Source organism: Zalophus californianus, chromosome 7 (genome assembly GCF_009762305.2).
Source record: "Zalophus californianus isolate mZalCal1 chromosome 7, mZalCal1.pri.v2, whole genome shotgun sequence".
In the NCBI taxonomy this organism is placed as follows: Eukaryota; Metazoa; Chordata; class Mammalia; order Carnivora; family Otariidae; genus Zalophus; species Zalophus californianus.
Window position 1 is genome coordinate 70,152,484 of NC_045601.1, and position 19,018 is coordinate 70,171,501.

Genomic DNA, 19,018 nt, shown 5'->3' on the forward strand with positions numbered 1-19,018 from the left:
GTTGTTTCCCACAGCATTTCCGATTAAAACCTGCTTTTATTATCAATGAAAAGATGCTCTAAACCAAAACAGATATAGTCAGATATTCAAAATGAACCTTCCCTAAATTTAGCACTTGAATTTTAAACTATTTCACCACCCTATATCAAAAAAGAAAAAAATCTTTCATGGGTCAATTCTCAATATAAAGTTTGAAATCCCTTGAATCTTTTAAAATACACTTATACAACAATTAAATTAATATTTAATTAATATTAGCCAATAATATTAATTAAAAATAATTAACATTTATAAAATATTATCACTGATAAACCATGTATCATCCAGGTTGTTTAAGAAATGCCATCACAGGGGCGCCTGGCTGGCTCAGTCGGTGGAGTGCGCGACTCTTGATCTTGCGGGGTTGAGTTCAAGCCCCATGTTGAGTGCAGAGATAACTTAAAAATAAAATCTTAAAAAAAAAAAAAAAAAGAAATGCCATCACATATCAGCTCCTAAAAGATCACAACTGCATCAAACATCAATTTGTGAAAATTTTCATTTTGTTTATTAAATTAATTTTTTTAAAGTAAACTCTACGCCCAACGTGGGGTTCAAACTCATGACCCCAAGATCAAGAGTCATGTGCTCTACTGAATGAGCCAGCCAGATGCCCCTGAAAATTTCCATTTTAGATATGAGGTCATGTGTTTTTGCCACATCATGTCCTCACTTTTCAGTTAAGAGGAACTTGACTCCCTTAAGACTAAAAATTAAGGATGCCCTTCTCCATCATTAAAAAAGATTAAAGAAAAAAATCATTACTTCTTAATGATCCATAAATGGCTCCTAGATCTTCCTTTTATTCTACTGTATTTAAAAACTCTTCTTCTTGAAGTTTCAATTTAAAGTCCTCTCTGATTCTCTGTAGCAACTCTGGTTTAAAAATAACATCCAATGCAGTCATTGCCAGAGCTTTGGCGGTACGTAAAGTGTAGAACTGAGCTTCCTGTGATCCTAAAAGGTGGGGAAAATAAATGAAGAAACCTCCATATTTATTATAAATTACTGTACTGTTTTCAGGTTAGCACTCGATACTAAACTGCCTCTCCAAATGCCCACCACAATACACTATTTTCTGAGGTCATGTTAGATAATGAAATAACAATAGGCTAAACTACATGGGCAGCTATTACCACAAAAAGAGAGCATATGCCAACACGTTCACTTCTAAGAACACTTACCTGCAGCTTCCGTATATTGTTCTGTATGATTCAAGGCATCAGATCCAATGTAAAAATATGGATGAATCCCAGGAACCACAAAAGTAACATTTCCAAAATCAGTAGATCCTTGGAAAGGCACAACAATCCATGAATTTCTAATTGCTAGTCCAATGAACACCAGACCATACTTATCCAATCTCTATAGCACCTGACATGATTTACCACTCCTTTCCTTCTAGAAATTCTCTACTCCTTTGGCTTCCATGACTTGACTCCTGATTGTCTGGCTTTCTGTCTCCTCTAAATGGCTTCCTTTGCCCGTCTCCTAAGTGCTGGTAATCCCTAGGGAGTCATCTTTGGGCTTCTTCTCTGTGTACTTGAGCGACCTCAAAAACTACTGTGTTTTCAATCACCTTTCAGATATTGACATCTTCTGTATCTCCAACCTAGACATCTTTGGGGGGTTCTGGATTCAATAGGCTACTGAATAGCTCCCCTTAAAAGTCCTATAAGCACCTTAAACTTAACATACTAATAATATATACCAACATACCATACCCCAACCTGCTTTCTCCTGAACTCCTTATCTCAATAAATGACATTAACATCCCATTTCTATGGCCAAGTCCTTTTGAGTCCACCTTGTCAACATCTATTATTATATTTTAGGAGAACACTCTAACATGCAAACATATTAGTAATGATGCTTTTAAAAGGAACAAACTCTAAAATAACCCTCAATACACTTATAACTATTTAAATTCTAATAGTTGCTTACTAAACAACTACTAGTAAACAACCATAACAGTCACACCTCAAAAACTGGAATGCCCCCTTATAACTTGCTAGCCTGTCTACTGATGACTGAGAAGGAATTAAAATTCTAGTTCTCCTTTAAGTAGCTTACTTAAAGATTAGAACTAAGCAAATTTAAACACTAGAAATATTTAGAATACAAAGGAAAAAGTATGCTGGCTATTTCTAAAAACAAATCTGCTCACTTAACAGTTTACATTCACTGAAGAGTTCATTAGTTTCTTTCCCCTAACCATTAAGTCTGTGAAAAATATTATCAAAAACAAGAGCAATACCCCCACCTCCAAAGCTGCTAAACAAAACCATTTAACCAAAGATGATATTTTCCTTCCCCAAACAGCACAATATAGTATATATGAAGGAACCTAATTACCTGAAGAGCCATTCAACATTGCATCTTCTGAAATAAATTCTATTCCAAGTTTTTTTCCATTTTCAATATAAGCTTTCCAGAGGCTCTTATTGGGAAGAACATTGTAATAATCATGTGCTCCACCTTTAATTTCTACCTAATAAGAAATTATAAAACAAATTTTGAAATAAAAAACTCATTCACTATCTAATTTTTAAACCAGCAAGAGGTTTAAGGGCACACTTTCCCTTCCAGATATAAACTCTCTCAAATATTTTACCTTTAAAAAATATGTATTTTTTATAATGAAACTTCCCTAGGACCCTATCTCCTAATGTGATATATGTACCAAACCACACAATGTCACCTTGCTCTACTGGCCAGTGAGTCTCAACTTTAATAACTTCAATAGGGTACAGGGGGAGCCCAGGAATCTCCATTTAAACCAGCACCCCCAAGTAATTCTGATGCAGGTGGTCCAAAAACCAGACACTGAGGAACACTGCCCTAGGCTGTAGCCTCTAAAAGAAAAAATTAAGCTTTACTCATACCCAAAATATAAGCCAACACTGACACCACCACCTGGTCGGAAAGGTTTAAAGGTACCCTGAGAGAAAGATAGAAGGTTCACAATGAAGAAGGGTTGACTACGGTCCTCACTTATTATTTATTTATTTATATTTTAAAAGTAATCTCTACATCCAACGTGGGGCTCGAACTCACAACCCCGAGATCAAGAGTTGCATGCTCTACTGACTGAGCCAGCCAGGCGCCCCTGGGTCCTCACTTATTAATTTCAGTATTTCAGTGTATGAAGACTTACAAGCAGTTTATAGGTGGCCAGTTAAGAGGATTTACAGATTTCATTATGATTAAATCCAAATGGGTAACAGTTCCTCAAACTAAAGGTAATGCCAATAACACTAGTAAAAGCCAGTTAGAAAATGGCAGGGTGGACATTTCTTCTATTCTTAGCAACAGCTAAGTTAGAAATAATGACCACCTGGTCATATATTACAAATCAGCCAATATATAAAAAAACATTATAAAATATAAATAATTATATTTAATATAATTTAAATATTAATTTATTATAATATATTAAATATAATTTATTATTTTATAATACCTTGATTTAAATATTTAAAATATAACTTTTATATTATTACATAGAATTAAAAATAATTTTTTCCTCTCTGGACATTTATACTGCCTGAGAATCACTGCTACTGTGAGACACCATTCACTCTCTGAATAAGTCCTACATCTCCAGTCTAATGGGAGCAGAAACAAGTAAGGGAGTAAGGATGAGAGCAAGGCCCTAACTCTTAACAAATACCTCATTTAATTCTCACAAGAACCCAAAGATAGATTATCTCCATTTTTCAAGAGAAAATGGAGGCCTAAACATCTAAGTTTAGGTAAATGTTTTTTAGTAATAATGTTTCCAAAAGTTACAAAATCAGTACCAATCCAGATCTTGACTCTCCAACTGGACTACGAGCTCCTCCCAGGGCAAGAATATGTAATTCTGAAGCTTCTCATTCTACTGTATGCCCTATATGATTGCTACATAGATGTCACTGATTTTATAGTTCAAATGAACAAACTTTCCAGCAAGCCATAAGTATTTATATCATTACTGCACGTACCTATAACTTCACCAAAAATAGCTTTTGTTGATTTTGCCATAAAGTTCCCTTTATCAGAACTATACTGAGTAATTCTGAAAATATAACTGCCAATAAGGAAGGTCATAACTTGCAAAAAAGCAGGGATTCTAGTTCAGTCCTATGAAGAGTTATTCCAAGAACAGTGTAGTAAGAGGACTGTAGTCCTTCCTATGTGGGCACTGAGTAAAATGAGTAAGAATTAAAGACCTTCGCATCACCTATTCAGTCGACTGATTTTACATATTCAAAACACTGCCAAATGATAAAGGGGCAAGGTAGGTTCTAATCTAACTTAAAAAAAAAAAGATTTATTTATTCATTTTAGAGAGAGAGAGCTCATGTGTGGGTGCACCTACTGGGTGGGGGAGGGGCAGAGAGAATCTCAAGCAGATGCTGTGCTGAATGCAGAGCCCCATGGAGCTCAACCTTACTCACGACCCCGAGATTATGAACTGAGCTGAAATCAAGAGTCTGCCGCTTAACCAACTGAGCCACCCAGGCACCCCAGGTTCTAATCTAACTTGATAATATTGTAACTAAACAACCCAGCCCACATATATACTTCTGATTATAACTTAGATTAACTCTTAAAAGTTCTTACTGTACACCCAGTAGCCAAAGCTGCAGCTCTGAAGCAATCTTCTGCCTTTTGGGTCAAAACTGGAAGTTCTTTCATTGAGGGTGCACGGAAGTAATAGATTAATTCAGAATAAGAGGGAATGATATTGGGTTTTACACCACCACTTTTTATTATGCCTATAAAAAGAACCAAATTACTGAAATTGAGCTTGGAGACCATTTCTTTAGGTTAAAATACACCTATAAAGTTTTCAGCCGGTATGTACACGAAGAAAAACAATTTAAATTTACTAGCTTCACAGATATACCAATCAAAGATTTTGATGTGTTGTACAAAAGTTTCTACACATAGGGTAATATTTTCTAGCTAACAGGAAAAAAAATTGTCTATATGTACTTTATTCTAAGGAATTTATATAATGTTCAGAAATTATGTTGCATGACTATAAAAAAAACTGTTAAAAACTTTTATAATTATCCAGCCTTCTGAAAGAGACGTTTATTTCAGTAGGCTTCCTACAGTTGTACATTCTGAAAAACTTTTGACCTAAGTGGGAAAAAATGGCGTAAGGTTCTGTAATTACCCTCATACTTCTGGAATCCGATGAATATTTTAAATGGCATTTAAATTACGGGAACATAATTTTTATACCAGCAAGAAACCAATGCAGGTCAAAGATCACTAAGCACTATTAACTGTCAAAACAAATGCGTTTATTTGGAACTACACTGAGAAGGAAGATTTAGCCATTCAAAGTAATAACTAAAATAGATATACAAAATCTAAATTTATATGACTTGCTTTCAGAAATATTATTTCTACATATTTCTCTTTAAAAAAAACTAAGAAAATTGGTAAACATGTCATTATAAACTAATTTCAGCCTGTAACAAAATCGGGTAAAGAACAGATATTAAAGTATAACAATATGCCATATCAGGAGAAAATAAACTAAAAAATAAATTCGTACCTTTAAGATACTGTCGTTACATTAAGGTAACACACATAATTTATCGTTACATTAAGGTGATACTGTCATTACATTAAGGTGATACGCTTAACTTAAAAAGATGTTACTCGGGATTAACAGCCCTTGAAAAAAATAAAACCAGTAACCCTGTTTTTAAATTGAGGAAATGATTTGCTACCATTAAAAGACAGTGAGGATAACTGGAAAATGAAGATTCAACTTTCAAATACCCACAGAAACATGTATGTCCTTACATAAAACCATTATTTCTAATACTCAAAATGACCATTCCATTTACGCATAAATTCTCTTAACTGTCTTCTTACCCAACATATACAAACATCCTAGTATTCTGTCACATGAATTTCTGAAAATGTTTAAAAAGTTTGGAATATTCACATGAGGTACATAAAATGTTTCCAATTTTTAAAACTCAAACACTAATTATCTTGCACTGAAATATATTAAGCACCGTCTATTACACAAAATATCTGACATTCGTACCATGAACTCTCCAGGTTGGTTTCATTTGCTGTCTCAACACGGACAGATTGTTGTAAGCCAGGACAGCAGCATCTAATGCATTTACTCCTTCCCAGGGATATGCAGCAGCATGAGATGCTTTTCCGTAGTATTTCACAGTCACGCTAGGAAATCAAACATCATTTGGAATTACTCTTTTCAAAATCACTAACGAAAATCCAGGTACTGTAATTAGAATTACCGAACAAGTACTCAGAATTAATTCAGACTGCTGGAATTTTTATTCGCAAATCATTTGTAGAAATAACGTAACGATTTATGTACCTTAGTTATAGTTTACTGTTATGTAACACAGTGACTGACACAAAGAAGGCATTCCCCAAAAGAGAGAGAAAAAGACAACTTTGCTCAATCGACCTCCTGTATGAATTAAATCTGTATACAACTCAGGTCAAACAAACATGCAGTTCTGTGTTAGGTGCTGGAATTACAGAACAGTTGGCTCCTCTCTCCTTCTACTCTGCATTGTGATAACTTCGTATCAAAGGTCTGCAAAACTCAGATGATTCTGTCTTAAGGGTGGGAGAAGGTAAAGGAAAACCAAAATAGGTGACAATTTGAAATGAGTTAAAACAACCTCTGAATAGCAGGTTATAATCACAATTTTATAAGATACTCTAGCATTGTCAGTTGTTCCTAATATTTTATTAGTGTCCCAAAACACCTGTGTCACTAGTATCTCAAAATTTTATCAATTATTGTTGTTCTACTTCCAAACAGTTCTCATATGAATCTAACTACTCAGATACAATAAAAAAATAAGGAAAGGATTGCATATGAAATAGTTTATTTATAAACACGACTTGCTTGGACAACACTTTTTAAGCCTAACTAATAGTATCCACATTTAAATTATTAAAAAGCTACTCTAGACTTATTTTTTTTTAATGGACTAGATTCAACAGTCCTTGGTATGCTCATATTTCTTGACAAATTCAAAACACTCTGTTAGCAAAAGACAAACAAGTAAAAGCATCCAAACACATTTTTTTTAAGATTTTGTTGGATACTTGTTATTTCCTTGATATATATCTTATCACCGTTATATTGAAACTGGAATTTTAACAAAACTGGTGATAAATATAAAATGGAAAAGAATAGTCTTTATGAAAATGGCTCTAGCACCATTTCTCCCAGGGCTCAAATCTATGTATAATTAAAGCAAAATAAACTACAGGAAAAGAAATGTTAATGGTCATTTTATACCAACGTTAGTATTTTAGCATATTTTAAAACGTATTTTAAAAAACATATTTCACGATGAGCACCGGGTGTTATATGCAACTAATGAATCATCGAACACTACATCAAAAACTAATGATGTACTGTATGTTGGCTAACTGAATTTAAATAAAAATATAAAAAATAAAAATTAAAAAAAACAAAAACAAAACATATTTTAAATAAACTGACATGGAGTAATTTTTAAGACATATTCTTTCATCTTCAAAAGCAAAAGCCAGACCAACAATATATTTAGCAGAATATTTAAGGGGGGAAACCTTTAAAAGTCAATTTATGAGGCACCTGGGTAGCGGCTCAGTGGGTTAAGCATCCTTTGGCTCAGGTCTCTCAAGGTCCTGGCACAGGGTGGAGTCAGGCTCAGCAGGGAGTCTGCTTGTCTTTCTGCCCCTCCCCCACTCAGGTGTGGGCACTCTCTCTCTCAAAATCTTTTTAAAAAAATAAAATAAGGGGTGCCTGGGTGGCTCAGTCGTTAAGCGTCTGCCTTTGGCTCAGGTCAGGATCCCAGGGTCCTAGGATCGAGCCCCGCATCGGGTTCCCTGCTCAGTGGGAAGCCTGCTTCTCCCTCTCCCACTCTCTCCGCTTGTGTTCCCTCTCTGCTGTCTCTGTCAAATAAATAAAATCTTAAAAAAATAAAATTTATATGTGTATCTATTTATGTTTATAAATATACTCAAAAAGTCTTAGAAGGATATTTGCCTCTGGAGAAGGGACAGGATGTGGGAAAGGTGGTCAATACGGACATAGCGCTTTATCTTACTTATTGTTAGAGATTTTTAGGATGAACAGATTAGTAACTTTTTTAAAAATTTTAGTTCTTGTTCTCTTTTCTGTCTTAAAAGATGGCCAATGAAAAACAAGAAGCCAGACACTAAGAAAAGGCCGGAGGCCAACTGGACTGCTATCAGGATCAGGACCCAGAAGCCGAACTCGTAAGTCCTAGAAGGCTAATGGGCTGGGAAGCCTGCCTGCAGTTGCACGCCCCTTCCAGCCAGAGGCTTTGGCAGAGATTTCTAACCTCTAAGGTTCTCCAGACATATACTAGTATACACTACACCCCTAAACCCAAAGTGGGAAGATTCTTCCTACTGCACAGCACTAACTCCTGGGGATAAGAAAGAAGATACCAGAACAGTTAAAATGGTCATCCTCTGAAAACAAGGCCTCATGGGATGCTGGGATGTAAGATAATGGAGTACAATCTAGAAGCTCCACTGGAATGGTTCTGCTATTAATCCCTAGCTCCACAGAGGAGAATATGTGGTTTTCCGGAAGAAGCTGAGCAGTGGCTCCTTGAGACAGGCCCACGAACTGGACCAGTAACTACTATGACTGAAAGTTCTGGTGTACAAAATTCAAACCACTTCAATGATCCATGCTCCTAAGTATCAAAGAAGTGAGCTCTTCAATGTAGAGAAAAAGAAGTAAAATGTCAGCATAAAACAAATCAGAGAAGTATATACTGACAAATTCCACTGAAATCCACAGCTAGTTAGTTTCTGTATCCTCTCTCAGAAATATAATTTACCGTCTTTGCAAAGAACTCAAATTACAATCAAGTAGAGAAGTGTGTTTTCTTCCCAAGTCTAATAAAGCTGCCTCTTACAAATCTATTCAGTTGCAAGGACAACCCCATATTAAAGGATAGATATTTTCCAGGGTACCTGGGTGGCTCAGTCGTTAAGCGTCTGCCTTCGGCTCAGGTCATGATCCCAGGGTCCTGGGATCAAGCCCCACATCGGGCTCCCTCCTCGGCGGGAAGCCTGCTTTCCCTCTCCCACTCCCCCTGCTTGTGTTCCTGCTCTCGCTGTGTCTCTGTCAAATAAATAAAATCTTTTAAAAAAAAAAGATATTTTCCAGAAAACAGCTTGCTCAATTTAGAGTAGAGTATGTGGGGGTGCCTGGGTGGCTCAGATGGTTAAGCATCTGCCTTTGGCTCGGGTCATGATCTCCAGGTCCTGGGATGGAGCCCCGCATCAGCTCCCTGATCAGTGGAGAGTCTGCTTCTCTCTCTCTCTCTCTCTCTCCCTCTGTCCCTCCCCACCGCTCATTCTCTCTCTCTCTCTCTCAAATAAATAAATAAAATCCTTTAAAAAAAAAAAAAGTAGAATATGTGTTAGGACGCCTGGGTGGCTTGGTCTGTTAAATGTCAGACTCTTGGTTTTGGCTCCAGTCTGATCTCACGGTTGCAGGATTGAGCCCCACCGCAGGCTTTCTGCTCAGTGTGGAGTCCGCTTCGGATTCTTTCTCCCTCTCCCTCTGCCCCTTTCTGCTTGTGCGTGCTCTCTCTCTCTCTCTCTCTCTCTCTAATAAATAAATAAATAAATAAATAAATAAATAATCTTTTTTAAAAAGTAGCATATGTGTCAACATTTCTGTTTGCTATTCTAAAGGCACTGTTTTAATAGTCTAATTATGAATACCATATTAAATCTCAACTAGAAGAGGTTTACCAAATGTTATTCAAAGGAAATCAAGTAAGGCATCACATCATCATTTTTCAATTTATTTTTTAAATGTATAAATATGGAGTTTTAGTCTCCAGTTAGGACATGTAAGTATTTTAATAGTCTGTTTTCCACAAAGGGCCTTATTTCAACTTGATTACTCACTCATGTTCAGCCACATCAGGTAGATAAGCAGCATTCTCTTGGGATGGGTGGGCCATAAAAACAACATCAAGATTTTTAAAAGCCCCTGCTTCAATTAAATCAATTTTGCCACCACCATCTTCTTCTGCAGGGGTTCCCAAGACAATTACCTAGAAGGAGATACCTGTGTCAGAGCAAAACAACAACAAAAAATCCTCGGAGGAAAATATCAAACAGGTTCCCTTGCATATGTATTCACAACCTACATTAAAGTCCTTAAACTATGTGGAGAGAGGTTTTGTTCTCTGACACTTCAATAATGCAGGGGGCATAAACCTATGGTGCTAAATTAACCACAAATTTTAATTACATTATTATACCAATTCGGTCACACATATGCACTAAAGCTACAACAGGAAACTTCATTTTGTAACTCAATTTTATATAATTAATGGCAGAGATGAAAAAAAGATAAATTCTATCTACTGAGCTCCTCCAAATTCCTTAGGACTTGTTTCTTAAAGCTTCTTCTTGACTAAGGCTTTTAGTAATGTATATAACTACTCATAAGCACTTTACTGGTCAAGAACTTTCCAGTTACGTACTAGTTATCCCCACAACAACCCTGTGAGGTAGGTGAGCCATGTGTGTCATCATTTCAGAGATGGTGGTTTGGAGGCAAGGAGTGAAGTCACAGGACACAGAGCAAGTCTCTAGGCAGAGCAGGATCAGATGTCCTGATCCTCAGGCCTGAACTCTGGTTCCTTACTGAGATACCTCATTAGAAGGTCTTAACTCATTAAACTTTTAGGAAGAGCATTAAATAAACCTTAACGCCACAGTTAGAAACAGCCAACTATTACACAAACTTACTAATTCGATTCCATCAGTTCAACCAGGCAGACTTACTGGTCACCAAACACCTAATTAAACAAGAGAGAACTTTACAGAATATACATTTTACTTTGATATTTAAGCTTAACTTCTTCAAACAATTTTTAAAAACAAAGAAAAATGATCTATAAACAACCAATACACTTTCAAGATCATGTATAGGAATACAATGAAACAGGTTGGGAAAAGGCTTGGCTCGTTAAGGGAATCAACATAAATTCCATTTTCAGAGAGGAAAGATAACCTTGCTAAAACTATGCAGTACCCTTCAAAAGTGTACATTTCCCGAAGTGGAACCTTCTTTGGAAGTCTAGAAACCACTCAAACTCTTAAATTAACCTACTTTTTACTGGGAGCCCTTGCCTCCTTAAATCTGATGACTTCTCAAGTTAAATTTTGCTGACTTCCCTGAATCTTTCATAAACTTGGCTAAAGTTAAATATCTCCAGTGTTTCGTGCAATGGCAAAGGACACCACCCCCCAACAAAACAAAAACCTACCCAGATGCAAAATCAAGCCCCCAGAGCAGAAAAGAGAAGGCAGCTAAAAGAGACTAAGCCACAAAAGATGTAACTGTTAAAAGAAAAGTTACTGACATTGGGAAAAAATGGGCTACAGAACATGAAAAGAAAACCTCGGTCTTGCCCTTAAGCCGAACGGAGACGAATGTATCTTAGTTCACAGAACGAAGGATATACCATCTGAAAAAACACAGCAACACGAGATTACACTTGCCCTATAACAAACATAAACGGCATTTCCCCCACTTAAAGAAGGAGAAATTTCTTAAAATCATGAAATATTAAAATTTAAGGATGAACTCACCTATGCAGTAAATGTTCATTCACTTCCCCACTTTTTGTGGGGAGGTTTGGTAGTTCTAATGACTGAAAATTTCCTATCCAAATACCAATGATTCGAATCACAACAGCTCCTATGACTGCCACAAACAAAAGAGGTTTTGGAGCCTAGTAACGAAAGACTATAGGTTTCCCTACAATAACTACTTCTCCCAGAGATTGCACAACCTTGTCAGCAAATTGCGGTTACCTCTGTTACCAAAAATAAATCACAGCGAAAACCAGGCTCGGTTCTAAGTTCTTTGCTTAGGGAGAGTCTACTCAATCGTTTACAACTACGTAAGAGAAAACAAAAAATCTGAAAAATGTCGCTGGGCCGGCAACTCGTGAACTACAGACTTTTATCCAGGGGTTCTGCCTTCTGGCAAAAGCGAGGCCGGGACCCCGAGGGGGCGGACGCGCACGGGAAGCGTCGGGTCCTGCGATCCCCGGGTGCGGCCCGGCCTGGGCAGGCGATGGAAGTCCCGAGCCAGGGCCCCACCTCACCTTCACCGGCGGAGGCGGCCCGGGGAGGCTCTCCAGGGCCCCCTTCACGCCCAGCGCGGCCGCCGCCCCGACCTCGGCGATCAGGTTGTGGCCGCAGGCGTGCCCGATGCCCGGCAGCGCGTCGTACTCGCAGAGGAAGCCCAGCTGCAGGGGGCGCGGCGCCGCGCCGACCCCCGGCGGCCCCCACTCGGCGCGAAAGGCCGTGTCCAGGTGATAGTGCGGCTGCACCGACCACGAGGCGGCCGGAGGCTCGCACTCGAAGAAGCGTGTCAGCACGCCGTGGGCCCGGTGCTCCTCGTAGGCCAGCTCGGGCTCGCTCCAGATCGCGCGGCTCAGGGCCCCCAGGCGCTCGGCCGCCTTGTCAATGCGCTCCGCGGCGCGCAGCTTCCGCAGCTCCAGCTCGGAGACGCCGGCACAGGCGCCCCCCTCCACGGGCCGCTCCTCTCCGGGTCTCATCGTGCCCACAGCGGGTGACCTGCCAGCACTCCGCTAGACTGCCCGCTCGGCTGCTCCCTCCTAGCTGCCGACCGCTTCCGTTCACGCTCCGGCGTTCGCGAGCACCCGCCCGGCGCCCAGAGGTTGGCTCCGCGGCTCCCGGGAGCACCGCCCCGAGCCCCGGGGCCCCGCCTCCAGCTCCTCGCCCGGTACAGGGTTCGCCCCTTCTGCTCCCGGCTAGTGCTCCGGTCCGCGGGAGGAGGGGGCGTGGGGGAGGGGAAGCTGGCAAGCGCCCCCAGGGGAGAGCGCTGGGAAGTAGAGGTGTTGAGGGACTCGTCTCTCTTCCGTCTCCTTGGCTGTGCTTACTACAACTGAATTATGCTTTAAAGTCATTATTACTTTTCTGCTGTTGCTTATTTCCCACAGCAGCAGAATGAGGACGGTTTTATTGGTTAATTGGCATCAGACACAGACCAAGTGGAACATAGGCCTTGAAAAACGCCACTCTCCTTTCTAGAATAGTAATAAAAAAATTATACAAGGTTTTTAGTTCATAAAACTAGATGTCAGTATAAAAATGCTATACAAAGAACAGTGGTCTATAGACTCCATATTCTTTTTTTAAATTTTATTACGTTATGTTAATCACCATACATCATTAGTTTTTGATGTAGTGTTCCATGATTCATTGTTTGCGTATAACACCCAGTGCTCCATGCAGAACGTGCCCTCTTTAATACCCATCACCAGGCTAACCCATCCTCCCAACCCCCTCCCCTCTAGAACCCTCAGTTTGTTTCTCAGAGTCCATAGTCTCTCATGGTTCGTCTCCCCCTCCGATTTCCCCCTCTTCATTTTTCCCTTCCTGCTATCTTCTTTTTTTTTTTAAACATATAATGTATTATTTGTTTCAGTACTGCCCTCACTGTCTTCTCCTTGAGGTTGCTGTATAATCTAAAAGCTGCAACTACTCTATATTTCTCTTTAGAGTGACACTAATGTCTAGAACAGCACCTGGAATATAGTAAGGACTGGATATATATTAGCTATTAGCTATTATAGTCTATTTGAGTAGAGTAGAACTAAGAATTTAAAATGAGGGTTTTTTTGGGGGGCCCCTGGGTGGCTCAGATTGTTAAGCGTCTGCCTTCGGTTTAGGTCATGGTCCCAGGGTCCTGGGATCGAGCCCCGCATCGGGCTCCCTGCTCTGCGGGAAGCCCGCCTCTCTCTCTCCCACTCCCCCTGCTTGGGTTCCCTCTCTTGCTGTGTCTCTCTCTGTCAAACAAATAAATTAAATAAATAAATAAAATGAGGGGTCTTTTTTAAAGCCTAAACTAAAGAGTAATAAAAAGATTTATGGTTGGGAATATTCATACCATTTTGTTGACTTGGGTGTTTGATTTGAATAGTAACAGCTATGAAAGAACATATGACCAGTTTCATTTGTAACTAATTGATGCTGAACTCAAGTAACATGATGTGTGCAGCTGCTGTGCACAATATAACTGGGTTTTAAATTACCCAGTGAAGAAATTCAAGATGCCATACTCTTGTTTTCCTCCAGAATGAAGCACAAAGTCTGAAGAAAAAAAAAAAAAACTTTTGTAGATGATATTCTAAGGTGTTTCACATAGTGAAAGCTTCCCTCAGCTCAGCTTCCTTCCCTTAATTTGTCACAGTTAGGTTAAATGGGACATAATATATTCAAATAATTAGAGAAATTATTTTAAAAAATTTAATCTATTTATTTTAGAGAAATGTACTTTTCAAAAATAAGTCTAAGGGAAGCTGCATATATGAAGACTCTCTACTACTGTTGTAACTATTTCATATGCCAACAATACCAGAGTAAATGTCATATTTGAACTCGGAAAATACTGTCATTCTCCTTAACACCCTAACTAAATCTCAACCCTGAAGGTAACAAATGTGGTATTAAATTCCTGGACCCCCTTATCTATACTTAGCAAATCAGACCCTGGTATACTTCTGACAAAAATCCCACCTTTATCTATGAAATACAATATTATTGCTTTAATGTGAGCAAAACCAATAGGGGACATTTGTAGAACACTTATCCCGTGGTATGCACTTAACATGTGCCGAGTGCTTTCCATGTATTAACTTTTTTTTTTAAGGTTTTATTTATTTATTCATGAGAGACAGAGAGAGAAGCAGAGGGAGAATCAGGCTCCCCACTGAGCAGGGAGCCCGATGCGGGACTCGATCCCAGGACTCTGGGATCATGACCTGAGCCGATGGCAGACGCTTAACCATCTGAGCCACCCAGGCGCCCGATGTATTAACTTATTTAATCCTCATGACAACCTACGAGGTTGCTAATGTCATTATTTATCTTTATAGATGCAGTGTCCAAGATGACTGCATCTATAAAGCTAGTAAATAGTGGACCCAGGATGGTACAGAAGCCAGTCTGGCTCCCAGTGATCTGCTTTCAGCCACCATGCTTTATTGTTTATGTAAGCAGACATCCAAATTCATAAATACATCTGTAGCTTGTCTATTTACATCAGAACCCATTAAAAATCACTTATTTTGAATAAATATACTGTAGCAACTCTGCCTGTTGACATAAGTAGAACCCATGTTTGCCCGTTCTTACCAGACAGCTATAAACAGCAATAGAAGAGGCATACATATAAATTCTAAATAGAAGCTATTTATATGGCTTGTCATGAATTAACAAAGCTGTCACTTGAGGCAGAGGAAAGATAGATTCATTTCCAGTTCTGTTCTGTTTGTGTGCACGCACATGCTGTATATGTTGGATTTCTTTTGTGGGCACCCTATATTTCTTGCTCATGGTGCTTTGTACCCTTTTGTTGAATAAATGATGATAATTTATTGAATGTGTATCTTCCCCAGTAGTGCTGGAGGGAAAAGGAATAGAAGGTGCTAAAATGATTTCATCCATAGAGAGAGTGCAGATATTTTACCAGAAAATAAATAAAACTTAGAGTAAAAACTTAAAAAATATTTTTAAAAAAGGAATTAGTTCCAAAAGTGCATAGGATTCTTGCCGACTATCTTTTCATTTTAACAATATTTGGAATCTGAACATTCTTCTCCGGAACCAAACTGTGGCCCTGGGTGATTTGGGGCTACCACTAGCAGCATGCCGAGTAAGCAAACTACAGTGCTGCTCTAGGATGTTCGTTGTTCACAACATTGCCCTAACCCCCTCTCCATGCTCCCCCACCCAAATACTTATAATCATCTCCAGAGGACTCTCTAGTTGATATAAACATGCAACTCGAACTAGACAGCATATTAAGAAATCACTTCTGGGCTAAGATGTTGGAAAAACTGGCTGTCATTTTGGCAGAAAGCAGTGAGCTAAGAATTCCACAGAAAGGTGAATTTTGATTGAAGGTGAAGGAACCCAGAGGAATCGTGTACACGTTGTTAAAGAAATAAACCTTTATCCAGACAATGGGTAACTACTGGATGTTATGAAGCAGGGGGGAGTTAAAACCGGATTTTTGTTCTGGAAGAATAATTGATGACCACATGGAAGGTAAATTGGAAACCGACTTTGGTCTGAGACAAGCTAACCAGTTCCTGCGAAGTCCCAGGATTCCAGAAACATTCCACAGGCAGCAGTGACAGTACTTGGGGCCTGATTGAATGTGTTTGGGGGAAGGGGGGCATGATAGAGAGAAGGAAGAAAGATGACTGAGGTCTGTAGTGTGAACAGTCATTAAACAAAATAGGGGCAATGTGAGCATGAGGGGCGAGCTGATGGATGTGGGTTAGACAAGTCAAGAGGAGGTAGAAGCCCCCACTCAAGGGACCAGCAATAGCACTAAGGAAAGTGCATTTCTGCCTATCTACTATGTGTAATAGTTATATCCAGAGGAGAATTAAACTATCCAGGGAGTGAGTGACTAAGGAGGGAAAAAAATGAAGCTGAGGAAGAAACTCTGGAAAACAAAAACAAAGGGAAGAAGCAAAAATGTCTTGCAGAATCTTGCTTCTGTTGGGTAAGGCTCTATTACAACTTGTTTTTAAGTTCTGTATAGATTTCTTCAAATGGCCCATGAGGTGAGGCAGCTATTTCAGAGCCCAGAATGTCCTGGTACACAGTTATTTGAGGCTCCCTTTGGCTTCCATCTCTCCTGGCAGGGGGATTAGCTGCTCTGCTGACCATGACTGCTCCTGGAAATGAGAACAGTGAGGTTCTCGGAGGAGGCTTCTCCTTCGCCCCCGATTCCCTAGGCCTTATGTATTCCAACACTGGGAGACATGGCCTGGCTTGTGCTGGATAAGAAGACTTCTTTCCTAAGGTTATGGTGCAGAAAAAGGGAGAGAATTTTTTTTTAAAGATTTTATTTATTTATTTGAGAGAGAGAGAGAGAGAGAGCATAAGAGGGGGGAGGCTCAGAGGGAGAAGCAGACTCCCTAGTGATGCAGGACTCGATCCTGGGACTCCGGGATCATGACCTGAGCCAACAGCGGTTGCTTAACCAACTGAGCCATCCAGGCACCCCAAATTTTTATTGCTCCCCTACCCTTATTGGTGAAACATTTAGAGCTTGGACCCAACCCAGTGCTTGAGGGTCCTTCTCGAGATTCCTCTCTCAAGCCATGTGTGTAGCTTGGCCATGTTAATAATTACTTATGTTAAAGGTTCACTTCTCAAACTTCTTGGTCATTTTGGTGTTCATTATTTTAAAGTCGCTAGCAGGAATGGATGGTAAGATGGTCATAGGGTGCTTAAAATACTCAAGATGTTTTATAAAAGATGGGGTAATGAAGAGTCATTAATAAATAAAAAAATGTGTGGTCTAATATTAATAAATAACATCTAGCAATTAGAGGCATGCTGGTAGATGAAGCAGGAAGCAAACTAAACATTTCCAATAAAACCGATTAAGAAAAAACAATTACAATGTTCCCAAAGGTCTTCCCCTTCTGTTTTGCTGCAAGGTGTGAGACCAAAATAAGGAAAGAATGAGACCCTGGTGGAAAACTTTGGCTGACCAGAAAAGATAGGAAAGCCAAATTAAGTCTTTCTTACTAGTTAATATTTCAAAATATTTACTGTTTGTTAACATGACACAAAATAAGCCTCTGACAATTGGTTAAATTGAAACTAGAGCAAAACTAGAAGATTCAATAGCTGGCCAGAAGTGGTCAAAGGTACAAAGTTATGCAAAGGGTAGTTTCGATCATGTAAGATGACTAAATCCGAGAGATCCATTGTACATCATAGTGCCAATATATTAAATATTAAAACTTTGCTAAAAGAACAGATCTCATGTTGGGGCGCCTGGGTGGCTCAGTCATTAAGCGTCTGCCTTCAGCTCGGGTCACGATCCCAGGGTCCTGGATCAAGCCCCGCATCAGGCTCCCTGCTCAGGGAGAAGCCTGCTTCTCCCTCTCCCACTCCCCCTGCTTGTGTTCCTTCTCTCGCTGTGTCTCTCCCTGTCAAATGAATAAATAAAATCTTAAAAAAAAAAAAGAATATAGAGACCCAAGAGTGGTACATTTATAAAATGTATACATTTACATTTATAAAAAATTGATCTCATGTTAAGTGTTCTTATCACACACACACACACACACACACACACACACACCACACACAAAATAAAGAGGGCAGGAGGAAACTTCTGGAGGTGATGGATATGTTTATGCCATAGACTGTGTTGATGGTTTCATGGGTATATACTTATATCCAAAATCATCAAGTTATATACATTAAATATATACAGCATTTTGTCAACCATTCCTCAATAAAGTGGTTTATTAAAAAGAAAAAAAAAAGAAGTGCTTGCAAGAACGTGAAAACCTTCAAAAAGTTGTACAGATTTCTCCCATAGCCTCCCATAGTGATTTCTAAGTTAAAGGGTTTTGGGGGACTCTAATTAACTCTAGGAATAGTTCCTGGCTTAGCTTAAGTAATGGCTGAGAACATTTAAATATTAGTGGTTATGGTAATTATTGTTAATTTTACAGTTTTAAAACATGCCCCTAAATTGTGTCTCCTGGGTTAATGTAGCGACATGGGACAGGAATCTCATCCCGGCCCTGACACTTTATCTGTGTCTCCTCGGACAACCCAGGTTCTCATCTATGAAATGAAATTGGACTCAGTTATGTCTAAGACCCATTCTAGAATAAAGATACCCCCACTCCCCCCACCCAAGGATCCCATCTTTTAATTATCCTGCTTAACTGCTTCAATAAAATACTTTATTTTTAAAGCATGGTTTGGTAGTAAAACATGCTTTCCACTTTGATTTAGTTGATCACAGAGGGTGAGAAGAAAGGACATAGTACACTCTAGATTCTGATTGTTTCTTCCCAGCCCCATTTTCCTTTTGCTCTTTTATTTTCTTTTTAAA

General features: G+C 39.1%; 1 protein-coding gene across 2 annotated transcripts; it reads right to left on the reverse strand.

Annotated features, from left to right (window-relative positions):
- Nucleotides 1-227: 227 nt before the first annotated feature.
- PM20D2 (peptidase M20 domain containing 2) lies at nucleotides 228-12,748 on the reverse strand. Of its 2 annotated transcripts, XM_027603020.1 has the most exons (8): nucleotides 12,213-12,748; nucleotides 9,994-10,142; nucleotides 6,101-6,243; nucleotides 4,648-4,802; nucleotides 2,395-2,530; nucleotides 1,224-1,331; nucleotides 805-996; nucleotides 228-451 (listed from the first exon to the last, which is right to left on the reverse strand). In XM_027603020.1, the coding sequence occupies exons 1-7, from the start codon at nucleotides 12,666-12,668 to the stop codon at nucleotides 842-844; spliced, it is 1,302 nt and encodes a 433-aa protein (XP_027458821.1). In that variant the 5' UTR covers nucleotides 12,669-12,748; the 3' UTR covers nucleotides 228-451; nucleotides 805-841. The 2 variants fall into 2 exon arrangements, with proteins under 2 accessions (XP_027458821.1, XP_035584516.1); XM_035728623.1 differs by lacking the exon at nucleotides 4,648-4,802 and having other exon boundaries at nucleotides 2,395-2,526.
- Between the last annotated feature and the right edge of the window lie 6,270 nt (nucleotides 12,749-19,018).